The sequence below is a fragment of the Bacillus rossius genome, chromosome 3 (genome assembly GCF_032445375.1).
Source record: "Bacillus rossius redtenbacheri isolate Brsri chromosome 3, Brsri_v3, whole genome shotgun sequence".
Lineage (NCBI taxonomy): Eukaryota > Metazoa > Arthropoda > Insecta > Phasmatodea > Bacillidae > Bacillus > Bacillus rossius.
Genome location: NC_086332.1, coordinates 73,452,116 through 73,467,069, shown reverse-complemented (window position 1 = coordinate 73,467,069; position 14,954 = coordinate 73,452,116). Strand labels below are relative to the sequence as shown.

General features: G+C 45.2%; 1 protein-coding gene across 2 annotated transcripts in view; it reads right to left on the bottom strand.

Moving 5' to 3' along the window:
- The window catches only part of LOC134530894 (protein sel-1 homolog 1), a 65,456-nt gene extending 50,502 nt beyond the window's left edge, over positions 1 to 14,954 (bottom strand). For both annotated transcript variants that reach the window (XM_063366174.1, XM_063366175.1), the window contains exon 1: positions 14,777 to 14,954. In XM_063366174.1, the coding sequence (XP_063222244.1) occupies positions 14,777 to 14,954 (178 nt within the window). The remainder of the gene's footprint in view (positions 1 to 14,776) is intronic.

The window sequence follows — 14,954 nt, the reverse complement described above, 5'->3', positions numbered from 1 at the left end:
TGCAACTCTCGAACTGGGCTCCCGTATCCGCAACCCGCGGGACGCGTTCGGTAACAGTTGGCGCTGCTAGGCCGCCCCCAGTAAGCACACAAATCCCCCGCGCACTGCCAGCCTTCGGTTACCCAATAGGGCACAGGGAACTCCCAGCCAACAGCCCGCGAGAGAGATGCGCACGCCCCGAGAGACGACCGCCGACCGATTTATTGAAATATTTTTTACATAAAAAAAAATATTGCTTTGGTCAAGTATCTAACCAAGGAGAGGAACTGATCGGATAAGTCAGTATATTGATTACAATTTTATTTAATGAATTTTGGAAATTTTTTCCGTATTTATAGCTGAATAATTACACCATTTCAAGATGCCATCCAAATTTCAAGATGGCGGGCACCTCAGTAATAATAAATGATTACTGCACTCTAGCGGGTAAGAATTAAACTAATATGATGGTAGCACACTCAAGTAGATGTAAACATGTACATGATGATGGCCTCCAGCAGACGAAAACAATATGGCGGGCGTGACATCATACTAGCTTACATATACCTTGGAATTGGTGGTGGGTCAGTGTGCAGGTGGTGGCTTCCATGGAAGAAGGATATATAGACTTTTATTTAATTTTGGCTCTTACCAGGTTCGAACAGTGGACTTCAAGTGCGTTTTTAAATAATATTTTATTAAAATGCTATTAATAAAATTGGATTAAAATTTTTTCCAAATTTCTAGCATAAAAATTATGGTTTTTCAAGATGGTGGCCGTAACGAAAATTGCAACGATCTAGAATCCAATATAGTGGGCGTAACGAAAAGTGTAACGATGACATCATACTGACTTGTCCCTGGCAGAGGGGAGGAGCGGGAGCGGTCCCCGAACAGGGGTCGCTGCCCAAGAGCAGGGGAAGGTCGGGCAGAGAGGAGAAGTGGGAGCGGTCCCCAAGCAGGGGTCGCTGCCCAAGAGCAGGGAGATCTCAGTGGGGGGGGGGGGGGGGAGAGCAGGAGCGGTCCCCGAGATGGGGTCGCTGCCCAAGAGCAGGGGGGGGGGGAGAGAGTGAGAGCGGTCCCCGAGTAGGGGTCGCTGCCCAGGAGCAGGGAGAGGTAGGAAGGAGAAGCGGTCCTCCAGAGAGGTCGCTGCCTAAATAATACTGCTCAAGTATTCTTGCCACTTTTATTTACCCAGAATTACTGGGAAGAGCTTTCTGCCTGGCTTAGCTCAGCCAGAGTAAATATACAAAGTATGTACATATTCAGCAGGGAGGGCACATCTGTACCCTTCCTGTGCATACATATTCGAATTACAATACTATTTACATTCACTTTTATAATTTAAAGGCTTCTTGATACAACACTAAATATTTACATATTCGTCCTGAATTAGGCTGGGCAGGTAGACAAAGTTCCCTTAATTTACATTCCCCTTTGTCTGCCATCTAGGGGCGGGTGGCGAACTAACTTTCCTCCCCATAGATTGTGTTGGATGGGTGGCGCACTTGGGGCTTGTGCTATCATACCAGCCGAGGCCAAACTGGTGGACATGACAATTCGCCCCCCTCCCTCTGTGGCCTTGGCTGGGATCGTTGCACATGCCAGGAGTCAGCACGCTGGGCTTCAGTCCCAGGGCTGGCTCCTCTACACTGGCCACTACACTTCGCTTTATGACAACCGGTACCGTGCCGGTTTGGTGAGGCGATCCCGTGGTCGTAGCCTCTGGCATGGACTGGAGTGTCTTCTTGGAGTGGTGTTTTCTTCTTGCAGAGTGTCCTGGGGTCCTGATGACATTGTTCTTAATGATGGGGATTTGCGGAGGTTATCTGGGCCTGGGTTAGGTTTTCCGGTGGGATCCCTTAGTGGGGATTTTCGTAGGTCCTTTTGGTGGACCTTGATGGTCTTCTGAGGATTCATTTCTAGGTCGAGCACTTGCCCGCGTCTCCCCACTATTGGGTAGGGTCCCTGCCACCTAGGGGAGAGGCTGGCGCAGAAGTTATCCTCCTGTGAGGACATTGGGTGTGTCCGCCAGTAGGCCCAGTCCCCTACTTGGAGTGTTGATTCTTGCACTCCTTCAGGAGACACAGGGTGAACCCTTTGGTGGTATTGAGACTGATGTTCTCTGGCGGCTTGTTGTCGGGCTTCGGCTTCGGCTCCGGTGTGCGGAATTTGCTCCTGTGTTTCTTCGGCTTGTTGGGGTTGGGTAGTGGGTAACTCCCATTCTCCAGGTCGGGGAAGTTCGTTTCCCAGCAGCAACTGGCTGGGGCTGCAGCCGAGTGCTTCATTGTATCTGTTCCGAAGGGAGAATAATATCGATGGGATATGCGAGTCCCATTGGCGGTGGTCTTCCCCAAGCCGAATCCGTATTCCCTTTTTAATTTCTTGATTCCTTCGCTCTGTGGGGCTCCCCCTGGGATGGTACAGTGCGGTGGTCCATCGGTTCACTCGCCATCGCTTGCAGGCTTTGCCCCATTGTTCTCCAGTGAATTGCTTCCCATTGTCTGTAAGGATCTGTTTGGGATATCCCCAGCATGAGAAGACTTCATTCTCCAAGGCTTGTATTAACTTTGGGGCTTTAGAGTTTCTCAAGGGAAATGCCTCCACCCATCGGGAGAAAAGGTCGGTAACTACTAATAGGAATCGATTTCCCCGGGCACTCTTGGGGTATGGCCCCATGAGATCGGCTGCTACTGTTTCCCAGAGTTTCTCTGGGCGGCGAGGATGAAGGTGGTCGGGCCCCGCAGGTCGGTGTGCTTTGGCCGTGTTGCACCGATAGCATTGCCCTACATAATCTTCCACATCCCTCTTTATCCCGTCCCAGGTGTATCCCTTTTGGATTGCCCTCCGGGTTTCCGCCATGCCGGGGTGGCCGGCGAGATCCGCATCATGGTATTCCCTTACTACCTTTTCCCTTAAGGCTCGGGGAACTAATAGTTGTGGGTTGGCCCCCTTGTCAGGCCATCTCACTAGGCCAGCGGGGTGGAGGCGGTGGGTGCGAGCAAACTGTTGATCAGCGGGCGATTGCTCAGAAGGTGGGGTATTATGTATGCGCTGCAAGCGCTGCACCATCATACAAATGCCTGGGTCTGCTTGTTGGCCCTGTGTTATGGCTTGGCAGAGACTTTCTCCTGGGATCCCCGTTTGCTGTAGGCTCATCCCTTCCGTTGCTGTTGGAGGGAGTGGGTTCGGGTCTGCGACCATCCTGTCGTAGTCTTGGAAGTCATCTTCCAGTGGTGGCCCTGTGGGTGCTCGTGACAAGGCATCTGCGAACTCATTGTCTTTCCCGGCGCAATGCTCAATGGTGAAATCGAACTCCTGTAGCATCAATGCCCAGCGGGCGAGTTTCGCCTTACTGTCCTTCATGGATCCCAGACACGTAAGGGCCCTGTTGTCGGTGCGCAACGTGAAATGCTGGTCTTCCAGGTATGGCCGAAATCGCTTGATGGCCCGCATGATGGCCAAGCACTCCAGCTCATTGCTGTGGTATTTTTGTTCTGCCGGTGATAGCTTGGTTCTGGCATAGGAGATGATCCTTCGGTTTCCCGGAGTCGGTTCCTGGTATAGTACCGCTCCTAGTCCCTTTTGGCTGGCATCTGTTTGTAGAGTGAATGGCTGGGTTGGGTCGGGTCGGCCTAGCCTCTTGATCTGGGAGAATGACTTGCGGAGGTCTGCCAGGGCTTGTGCTTGTTCGGCCCCCCAGTGAAAGCGCACTTGGGGGCTCAGCAGATCGGTAATGGGTTGGCAGATACTAGAGAAATGTGGTACAAATTCCCTGATCCAACTGCAGAGACCCATTAGCTTCCGGACTTGACGTACCGATCTGGGCGCTTCAGCTTCCATGATGGCCTGTATTTTCTCTGGATTAGCTTCGTTTCCATCTGCTGATACGATGTGTCCCAGGTACTCCAGTTGGCTCTTTCCAAAGTGACATTTTTTCAGATGACAAGTTAGATGGTGTAACTGACACCGTTCCAGTACTTGTGCTAGATGGGTTAGGTGCTCCTCCCAAGAGTTGGAAAAAATAATAATGTCATCAAGGTAGGCAAAGCAGCATTGCCCAATGAGATCCGGTAACACATCCTGTGACATCATTTGCTGGAACGTACTAGGGGCGTTCTTCAAGCCAAAGGGCATGACTTTGAACTGATAACGCTCCCCTGTCGGAGTGGTGAAGGCAGTCAAATGCTTGGAGTCTGGGTGCATGGGGATCTGCCAGTACCCTGATTTAAGATCCAGGGTGGAAAATATCCGGGCTGTCCCAATGGCTTTAAGTGTTTCGTGGATATTTACTGCTGGGGGCGTGGCACTTACTGTCGCCTCATTCAGCGGCTGGAAGTTAATGCAAAAGCGTGGTGTCTTGTCCTTTTTTGTCACTATGACAATTTTCGAGTTGTATGGAGACCGGCTGGGCTCTATGATATCCGCCTCCCGCATTTCAGCCACCTGTTCTGCAATCAACTTCCGCTTGTGGTGTGGGGGATCCCCTGGCCTACAGTAGATGGGACGGTTGTCTTTCAGCGTGATTTGGTGACATGCACTTGAAGTCCGTGGCAGGTTTCCATTGGGCATGAATACAACTCTATAGGGCTGGAGCATATCAACCAATTGTTGTTGAAGAGACTCCGGGAAGGCTTGTTGTAGGTCTGCCAATGATAGTTCCGGTAGTGATGTCTCAGTTACTCGCCGGGCTACCCAGTAGAGGGTTTGGCGTGGAGCTCTTCCAAAACATATCCGCTCTGCTTCGAAATCCATAACAGCCTTTTGTTCAATAAGCCAGTCTTGCCCCAGTATCATGTCTTCATGGAGGTCCTCGGCTACCCAGCAGGAAACTGGCACTTCCCTGTCTCCAATGTGGCACCTCAAGGAGGTCCTGCCTTGGAGCATAATACGGGTGTTTCGTTGTGCTAGTTGGGCATACTGTACTTGTGTGGTCATGGCGGCTCCAGTCTGCTGAACCAACTCGGCTTTTACATAACTGGTAGTGGCTGCAGAATCCAGTAATGCATAGATTTGGTGAGGGCCAAGCTGTACGGAAAGGCGGGGTAGGACCCGAGGGTGGTCCTGCTGGATGCTCGTCACTTGCCCAGCTCCCTCTGGTTCTCTTGATATGGCAAGTGGGTTCTTGTATTCCTCCATTCCCTTGGGGAAGGTTCTGGAGGTAGGTTTCCTTCCCTTTAGGCGTTTCCCTGCAAGGGCTTCTTGTCCTGGGTGTCCCGCTGTTGGCGTCGGACCGGGCATTCTGCGTTGAAGTGCCTCTCAGGGCAGTACCAGCATTTTGGTACCTCCTGGCGGCTGACAGGTTTCTCCTCCCGAGTGGGGAAGGCATTCACTTTTCCCGTGGGAGTGCTCCGGGTCTCTTGATAGTCCCGTTGTACTGCGGTTGCTCGGAGATGTAGCTCTGCCCAATCCTTGGGAGGTGGGTGTCTGAGGAATGGCCGTAGGTTGGGTCTGACCAATTCCAGTGCCGTAGGAAGGAATTCCTTCACATTTCTATCAGGGTAGAGGCGTTCATATAGTTTCTTCTTGCGGGCGAGGAAACTCTCAATTTCCTCGCTGTCCTTCTGCTTGCGGCTGAACAACTGGGCAGTAAGTTCCGCGATTCGTGGCAGGCTGCCGAACTGGTTGGCGAAACTTGAGGCGAAATCTTCCCAGGTGTCGTAAAGTCCTTCATGACTCTTCCACCATCCAGTAGCTTCTCCCATTAGTAGTCCTCCGACATGGTCAATCCATTCGCCCTGGGGAATCCCCTGGGTCTGTAGGGCCTGCTCCCAGTGCTGGAGCTGTTTGACAGGATCCTCATGGTCTTGTCCCCGGAAAGGCCTCGGTGTCATCTTCGTTTCGGCGCCACTGGGAATTTCTGGGGTGTTCCTACATATCCCGCACTTGAAAGAAAGTTCCGTGAGGTTCAGTGGGGTGTCATCCCAGCCTAAGCAGGATAGATGGTACTCCCGATAGCAGCTATTGCAGGTGGTAAGCACTAGGGCAGTCCGTGGGCAGTCTCGGGCGAAGCATCGGCGTGGTACAACTGATGTTGGCTTCTGGTCCCGCAATTGTTCTCGGCAGGTTTGGCATATGTGGATGAAGTCTTGGGGATCGATGTCTCGATTATTGTGTCCCAGACACTGCAAGTGGAATAATGTCCTGCAACACACGCAGGGGGTTTGGGGTCCATCCTGGGTACGGCAATCTGGAGCGGCACACGGTGTAGACTCCATTGCGGTATTTCTGTTGGGCGCCACCAGGTGTTGTCTTCACTCCTGGAAGTGGATGTTTGCTCCGGATGTGCTGATAGCTCTTGTAGAGGCAGGGCATAGTCCTCAGGTTATCCAAGCTGACTGGCCCCACGTTGGGCGCCAAATTGACTTGTCCCTGGCAGAGGGGAGGAGCGGGAGCGGTCCCCGAACAGGGGTCGCTGCCCAAGAGCAGGGGAAGGTCGGGCAGAGAGGAGAAGTGGGAGCGGTCCCCAAGCAGGGGTCGCTGCCCAAGAGCAGGGAGATCTCAGTGGGGGGGGGGGGGGGAAGCAGGAGCGGTCCCCGAGATGGGGTCGCTGCCCAAGAGCAGGGGGGGGAGAGAGTGAGAGCGGTCCCCGAGTAGGGGTCGCTGCCCAGGAGCAGGGAGAGGTAGGAAGGAGAAGCGGTCCTCCAGAGAGGTCGCTGCCTAAATAATACTGCTCAAGTATTCTTGCCACTTTTATTTACCCAGAATTACTGGGAAGAGCTTTCTGCCTGGCAATTTTTTTTTTTTCCTAGCCTAAGTTAATTCTAAGTGTGTAGGGGAGGGTCCAGGTTAGGGGAGGACCTAAGTGTGTCTCAGGCCGAAGCCTATACACTCTACCATGCGGGTTTTTAACCATGCAGGACAAGGGCGCGTGCATCATGTGCTTATTGGGGTTTATTGGCCAGCCATGGCTGCAATTGGCGCCATGACTGACACCCCATTGGTCGCCTAGCTTAAAAGCTAGCTAAGTGTGACCCAGGTAAAACCTGCATAGACACAGGGAAAACCCTGGGCCGGTTCATGCGGGGATCAATTAACATGCATTAAGCAAGCAGGTAACTACTGGACAAGAGGAAGAAGGGTCCAGGTAAGAAGAGTTGGAGGGGCTGAAAATCAACCTTGGTGGAGTTGGGTGCTTGGGCCTTGCGGCCCGCATTTAAAGTTGGGAGCTCCTGGGTTATTATTAGCCAGTAGTGATGGGTCGTTCGTTAACGATTCGTTCAAAAAGAACGAATCTTTGAGAGAACGAAATCTTGCGATTCGTTCGCGATGTAAAGATCCGGCTCTTTGAGAGCCGGTACCTTGAAAGATTCGGAAGAACGAAAACGCGGAGAGAACGAGAGAACGAGATGAGAGAACCGGCCACGCGCCCAGTCTGATTCGTTCGTGAAATGATTCATGATGTCAGGAGTCTGAAGAATTAGTAATCACAGCGTGCGCATGTTCACATGAGCAAACGATAACTGATCAAATAAAATAGGGTAACATGAAAAGTATCTATACCTGAAAATGTCAACTGTTAAGTAGTGGTTTAAAATTGCTTTTTCACATTCACATACACAAATTAGGAAGAAAAAAAAACTAAAAAAAAAAACCATATGAATTAAAAATAACAGGGAAAGTAACTACAAATGTTCACACTTACCATTTTTGGGTTAATTAATGTACTTCATTTGTTTCTCTTCATACTGAATCGCAGTAGTAGTATTAAATTTTTGTCTTTTTTTCTGTAAATGTGTTGGTCTACATGTAAACACTTTACTGTCACTAAAGTGTAAATAGCTTATATATTAATATTTGTAACTTAAAAAGTAATAAAATATAAATAATCTTGTTTCATATACGCAACTGTGATTCACTGGCTACGGAAAGCAATGTTCAAATTCAAATACAAAAACACGTACATAATACTCTAAAGGATGAACGAGTTACGACACCTGATAAAAGAGCCAGATCCCATACACAGAAAAGAACGAATTGACCGAAATGACCGAATCGTTCTGAACGAATCATTTCACGGAACTGATCCAAAAGAACCGACTCGGTCAAAAGAACCGTTCTGCCCATCACTATTAGCATTGAATATATATAATGTATAGAAGTCGCGAGCCCAGGTTAAATTTTCTGTCCGGTTTCTTAGAAGAATTGTTGTAGTTCCAAGCTCCGCCGCTGCGATCGCTTTCATCGCTGAGTATCGGCCGTATACGCCCCTGGCGGTATTTGGCAGAACTAGGTTAACCAGCCCAGTCGTGACATCATCCTTCACCCCCCCCCCCCCCCACCCCGAAAATCCCAGACCAACGATTCAAATTACCCGGCAGGTCTTATCAGCATCGTTAGGCGACCTTGAAGAGGAGCTTCCCTTACCGTCGTTTGAGAATGATGAAATCCCAAAAGAAGCTAGCCACGGAAATCACTGAATGATGGGATTCTGTACCCGAGTGAAGTGAAAATTAGCTATTAAAACTTTGTATTGGGCCAATAGTCAGTGTTCCATTCAAAATATGGTTTTATTTTAAAAGTAAAATACTTATTTAAACTATATTTCGCGTTTGTACAAATTTACTTTTAGATATTGGCAAAGAAAATCAACATACCTTAAACAACCTTCTCTTATTCAACCTTATCTATTAAGTAGTAAAAGGGGTAGATATTTTTAAAAATAAAAATAAAAATGTAACCCACTAAATCAGTATTGGCAAGATATATATAAATTCAATATTAAAATACGCACATTAAAATTTTTTGTAATTAACTTTTTTCGGTAATAAAAATTCAGGATGATTTTGGTTTAATTGGTTTACGTATATTGCTATATTTTCTAAATCACATAGAAAAGGGAAAACAGTGCATCAGTGAAAATTCAAAAATTTAGTTTAAGTAATACTAGCCATACCAAAAGATCAATATGCGAGATAAGAAATTTGGTAACAGCTCTACATTGACGTCGTCCGACCGAAGGCCACCCTAAAGCCCGACCTGCAACCGCCAGTATTCACCCCGCTAACGGAACGCGCCCCTAGCCATGACCCACCCGAGTCAGGCGAGCCACCAACAACTAAGGTAGAACCCGGCCTTCCCCAAATAAACAGCCCGTCACTTCAATCAACCACGTATAAAAACAAACACTAATTATTAAACTATATTACGTAGTAATTTAAAGTCGGTTGACAGAAGTGCGACGTAGGAGTGCCCGGGCACTCACGTGTGCAACTACATAAATACGCGTGTGAGTGTTCCCCTGGCGGCCTTCTGCCTGAATCAATCAATCAGACCTTATGACATAATTATTCAAACCTTGTGTTGCGTCATTAACCACACCAAAACAATCTGACAAGAAACGAACAGTCGCTGGTATGACGTAAAAATTCAAACACAATAATTCTTAAATATAATAACTTTCAATTCATAGAAGGGGCAAATGACCTTAATTCAGCCTTTATAATTTATATAAGAATTTAACATCATTAAATTCTCTTATTAACTTATCAGATCAGAAATTAACGTAATGAGGTCAACCCTGGCACGAGGGCCACCGAGCCTCGGCCGGACGCCATGACATGACGCCAGTACAGCGCGACTCGTGGACCGGGGCGGACGCACGTCCCACGGAGAGACATCATCCTTTGTCCACACCGAGTTCACTTCTGGTAACTATAGTCATTCTTCAAAACCTTTTTAATAATCTCTCCGTGTGTACCCGGTCCAGCTTTTTCGGTCCAGGACCTAATCCGGCCGCATAAATATCACAACTTCCCCTGCACCACACTTGGTCCGCGGGGTAGGTGCACTATCCAGTACGGGCCGACTCCCGAGGACAGAACTTTTGTTAATCTCAGTCGCTCCGGCGCTGACACTCCCCGTAAGGGAACTCTTGAGCGAATTTAGCTGCGGTCCGCGCTCCACTGCCGTGGACGCGAGCACCGCCTCAATACGCAGATTTACGGGATTGGCCGCCTCCAATCACCCTCACCCCTCGTTGAGCAGTCAGGCTCAGAAACGCCTAGGGACACGATAATACGGAACAACTACTGACGTTGTAACATTCTTTTATAAACTTGTGCAACGCAACCTCGTGTAACATTTCTTTTGTAAACTTGTGCAACGCACCCTCGTGTAACATTCTTTTGTAAACTTGTGCGACGCACCTCTCCACGTAACATTCGTGAACTTATATAACGCAACCTCGTGTAACATTCCTTTTGTAAACTTGTGCTACGGTAATTCAGTAACTCTCAGACTCAGTTGAGTGTAATTGTGTAATTTGTATCTTGTAACGTCACCTATTGTACGACGTGGCGTGTAACCGACAACGTTACACCAGAGCCACTGTCGACTGAATAAATGACACACGTCATTTATTAACTCACTCCAGCGTACGCTTCTTTAAACCTGCTATCCCCTACCACCGCCGAGTAGGGAATCTCTCAGACCCACGTAACACCGCCGACGGTCCTAGTGGGCCACGCAGGGCAATCGACCCCACGACCCAACTACCGACTAGCACCAGAACTAGTCTGGCGCCCACCCGGACTCATTACATTCGCAACAGCCACTCCCGCTAGGAACCGCACCGGGACTCGAGCCCGAGACCCCGGACGACGGCAACATTTCAAATAAAAATGCATTGGTTTCATGAATACTGAAATGTATGCGTAATAAGGCAATTATGTTATTATACTAAGCATGACTATAACTAAAAAAATTACAGTAATTTAAAACGATGGCAGTCTTAACATACAATAAGTGCGCGAGTCTTAGTTTATTTTTTAATTGGCTTCTTCGTCAGATGGAAAAGAGTTAAGATTTCATCAAGGAAAAATATATTCTCAAAGTCACTAAACCGGGAGATAGAAAATAAGGTAGGTACTTAATTTTAAATAAAAGTTAAAATAGACTTACGCTAAACCAATTAAAAATAAGTCGTAAAAATATTTTTATTTATTAAATATGTTCTATACTTGACAGTTCTTTGTGTATAATTCTTCAAAAATCTTTGAAATTTAATACATATTTTCTTAAAATGGTAGAATATCAGCAAAACCCGGAAATTACGTGAGCAAAGCCACGGGTTATTAGATACACTTTTATTATAAAATAAAAACAATTATGCATTTGTAGTTCACGAATGTGATATTTTGTTTATTGCTTCACAACATTCATTTGCCAGTCTCAAATTTCATCGTACCACTTGTCAGAAATGTCACCAAAAATGAGAGATAGTTTTTTTTTGACGAATTTCAATTACGAGGAAACCTTTCGCAATACTTTTTTCTTCGCAGTAGTCACTGGGACACCATTAATTTAAATCCACTAAGATAATAAAATTGTATGTATAATGATTTGTTTTTGTATATTTATATAACTTCCCAACCAATTTTTAATGATTTTCATGTTAATAAAAACTTGTAAAGCAATTTAATTAACTGTGTCATAATACTTATGATTAGATGGAAATACAAACTTTTCATCAGTAATATACGATGATAAAAATATTTATTATTGCAAAATAATATTCACTGTTCAAATGCAAATTTAAATAGATTATTCATACATGTTTCCTGCTAATTAATGGTTTAAAATAATAATTTTTTAGTATAAAATAATTTTTCTCTTGTGTTAAAATGGGTTGCTAAAATGAGGAATTATAAATATGTCACTTACTAAGTCCGTGCACAGATTTACACAAAACAGCAATGTAAATAATCGTTTTTGGTAGTTTCTAATTTTGTGCCCTGGATAACATGAATTTGGCTTAATTCATACCAAAGTGAATTTTTCGAACAACTTATATTGATGTCATAAATAAATATTTATTTTATATTAAAAATCCACAAACAGTTTTTAAAATATAATATTTATCACGCCAGATGGAATAATAAACAAAAAATAGCTCATATATGTTGTCTGTGTTTAAAGAATTGTATTATATTTCCTGGAAATAATATATACCTTTCGGTTATTAAAAGAAAATATATTTGTATTCAAAATACTTGCGCATCGTTTTTACGAGCATAAAGGCTGGGATACATTCGCAATAGCACGCAAACAGCACACAGATAGCACACACGCACAGAGCTTGATGCTACATTCACGCACAACACAACACAAAATAATACCGGAAGCATTCAAAAAAGTTTTTTAAATGTAAAACTCCCGTTCACAATTTTGGTCACTGAAGTTGGCATACGTGACGTTTGTTTAGATTCGTGTGTTGTTATTGTGGTACGGTTTTCGTTAAACCCAGAAATATTTTAAATATTTCAAAGTTTACGTACAAAACACAATGAGCATTCAAAAATATATATCACTGTTTATTTAAAATCCGGCTTCTTTAACACATTCAGACACAGACTTCCAAGCATTTAATTTAGCTTCTTCATTTTTGTATCCTGCGGATCCCCTGTCATACACAATATTTTTACTTTCTATTACAGCTATCAAAAAGCTATCAAATGTGCCTTCCATTTTTATGTTATCGCGTGTTTGAAAACAATAACAAACCACTCAAGTCAACAGCACCAATACTTTCGTGACAATTGTTCTTTTATAAGCCCACTCGAGTAGTACTTAAACTGTTTGCTGATTAGCTACCACCATGGTCGCGCACAGAAAATAACCTAAAAGTTAAAAGTTAATGAACTTTCTGTGCGCCGATCCTGTGCTATTTTTCTGTGCGCGTGCTATTTGCCAATGTGGCAGCTCATATCTAATAGTGTATGTTGAACTTCTGTGCGTCCGTGCTGTTTGCTTGCTATTGCGAATGTAGCCCGGGCTTAACTTGTGTATCTAACCTCAAAACAAGGAATATAAAGAGTGGGAACTCAATGCTATAACAAACACTCTTATTTTCTTTGGAGATCCGGGAAATGTGCGTTATTTATAAGAAACTTAACATAGTAAATCGTTAACTTTTCAGATCTATGTTGGCAAAATTGATTTTTTTTTTGTGGTCATTCGCTACTGGGAATATTCACCATATAACGTTTAAGATTATTTATTTTGAATTACGAAACAACCAAAACATTATGTAGAAATGCTTCATCTTATGTTAAAAAAATTATAAACTGCATAGCCACAAAGTATGACATCATACCATTAGTTTCAGTTACTAATAACAACACGTGCAAGCGTTTGAACAGTCATCGCAGCCATAGTTGTTTCATAGCTACCAAAATCATTCAACGTTGTCAAGAATTATTCCAAATTATGTTTTGCTATTTTAGTCAATGCGCCACTCCGTTAACACAACATTTTATAAATTCTGAACTACGAATGTCAGTGGGAATGTACACTATACTGTACATTCCAATCTGATACGCTTTAAGAAATTTCTGTAGTTTTCTTATTATTAAAACTTAATTTTTGATGTTGGCATCTTTTAACCGCACTTTTTTTTTTTTTCGGTGGCCGTACTCCTCCAATTCAGTTCCGCCCGCCGGTATCTAGGCGCTCAGATTTCAACAAAAGGCACCGCCTCTCGATAGAGTGAAACAGAGAATTACGCGCACGACCTTGAAAAAAGCGACGCTACAGCGCTCTGGCGTGGAAGCTGGTAACTACGAGTACCCTCTTGTGGAAAGAAGAGCTGTCTAGCGGCGGAGCTAACAACTACCTCAGTTTTGGATCCGAAAATTGGAATAATAAATCCTATTAGAGCTGTAGCAAACCGTATGTATTCGTTACTGAGTAACGGGTGCGGCATCTAGTAACGAGTAACGAAACGTTACACACGAATGCATTTCGTTACTCGCATCTTTCGAATGTTTCACGCATGCGCGCGCGTATTCGTTACAAAGAACGATGTTTGTTTATTAATAAAAGTATGATTTGGAAATTCGTCGTCCAAGTTTTTTACTGTTTATTAAAGGTATTGTGTGTGTAGACAAAGTTTTAGATTCGAACAGAAACAACGTAAGAAAGTATATTTTACAAATTATAAATATGTATGTTTTTGTTTTTTATAATCGCGTATTTTCACGTTTTATGTTCTTATCTTAAAAGATATATTATAATAAAGCCGCTCTAATGAGAGTTAATTGTTTCTTGGTTAACAAAAGCTGTTAATTATCAAATATTTTTAATTGTTTATATTCGATTTATTTTTATTTACGCGACGTCATACTGTGTCGTCGAGCGGGCTGATCCCCTTATTGGTTGTGTAGGTTCTTGGGCTAGCTCAGTTGGGGGTGGGTTTCGGGCCGCGTGGCAGTTAAGAGGATCTAGCCTGCTAATAATGAAACTACATAGGGTTTCGTGGCACTCACTCTTTTTATTGGCCACTATTTGCACTGGCACGGGGCTATCGCAGTTCCCGCCTACGACCGTTCTTAGGTGAGGCCTGACTACACGAGAATTTCCCCTTACACGGCCGCCTATGGGAAGTAGTAGGCGCCGGCGTCGCGGCGCTAACCGATGGCGTTTGTCCCAAACCGGCAGGGCTTTGATTTCCTGTCCTATAGCGAATTCAGGCAAGCACTACCTGCGGACACAGTTTCTGAAATGTCCCATTAAAATGGCGAGGTCTCGTCCATGACACAATGGTACTATTTTATCCTAGGCAATGCATGACTATACAAGCGAATAAAGATATATATATATATATACATACAAGAGGAAAGGAAAAAATTATGAAACACTAATAAAAAGAAAACTAAACTATTTACAATAAGGCGACCCCTTGGCAATAGTTTACATACTAATCTCCATAGTTTCGAACTGCCTGACACGACTCGAAGACTGTTGCTGATCTATTCCCCGCGTCACTGACGTTAAGCCCGGAGGCCTCTATGCTCACCCGTTTCACTCGTCTTGGCGAGAGCTCGCGGCCGACACGTCTCTCCTCCGCGGTTCTCCAGACGCGACTGCCTCCTCTGCTCGCGCCGACCCCCTCCCCGCGCGCGTCTCGTGCAGCATCTGACGTCCTCGTGGACGGGAACCCGCGACTTGTTCACCCCGTGCATATTAAAATACAT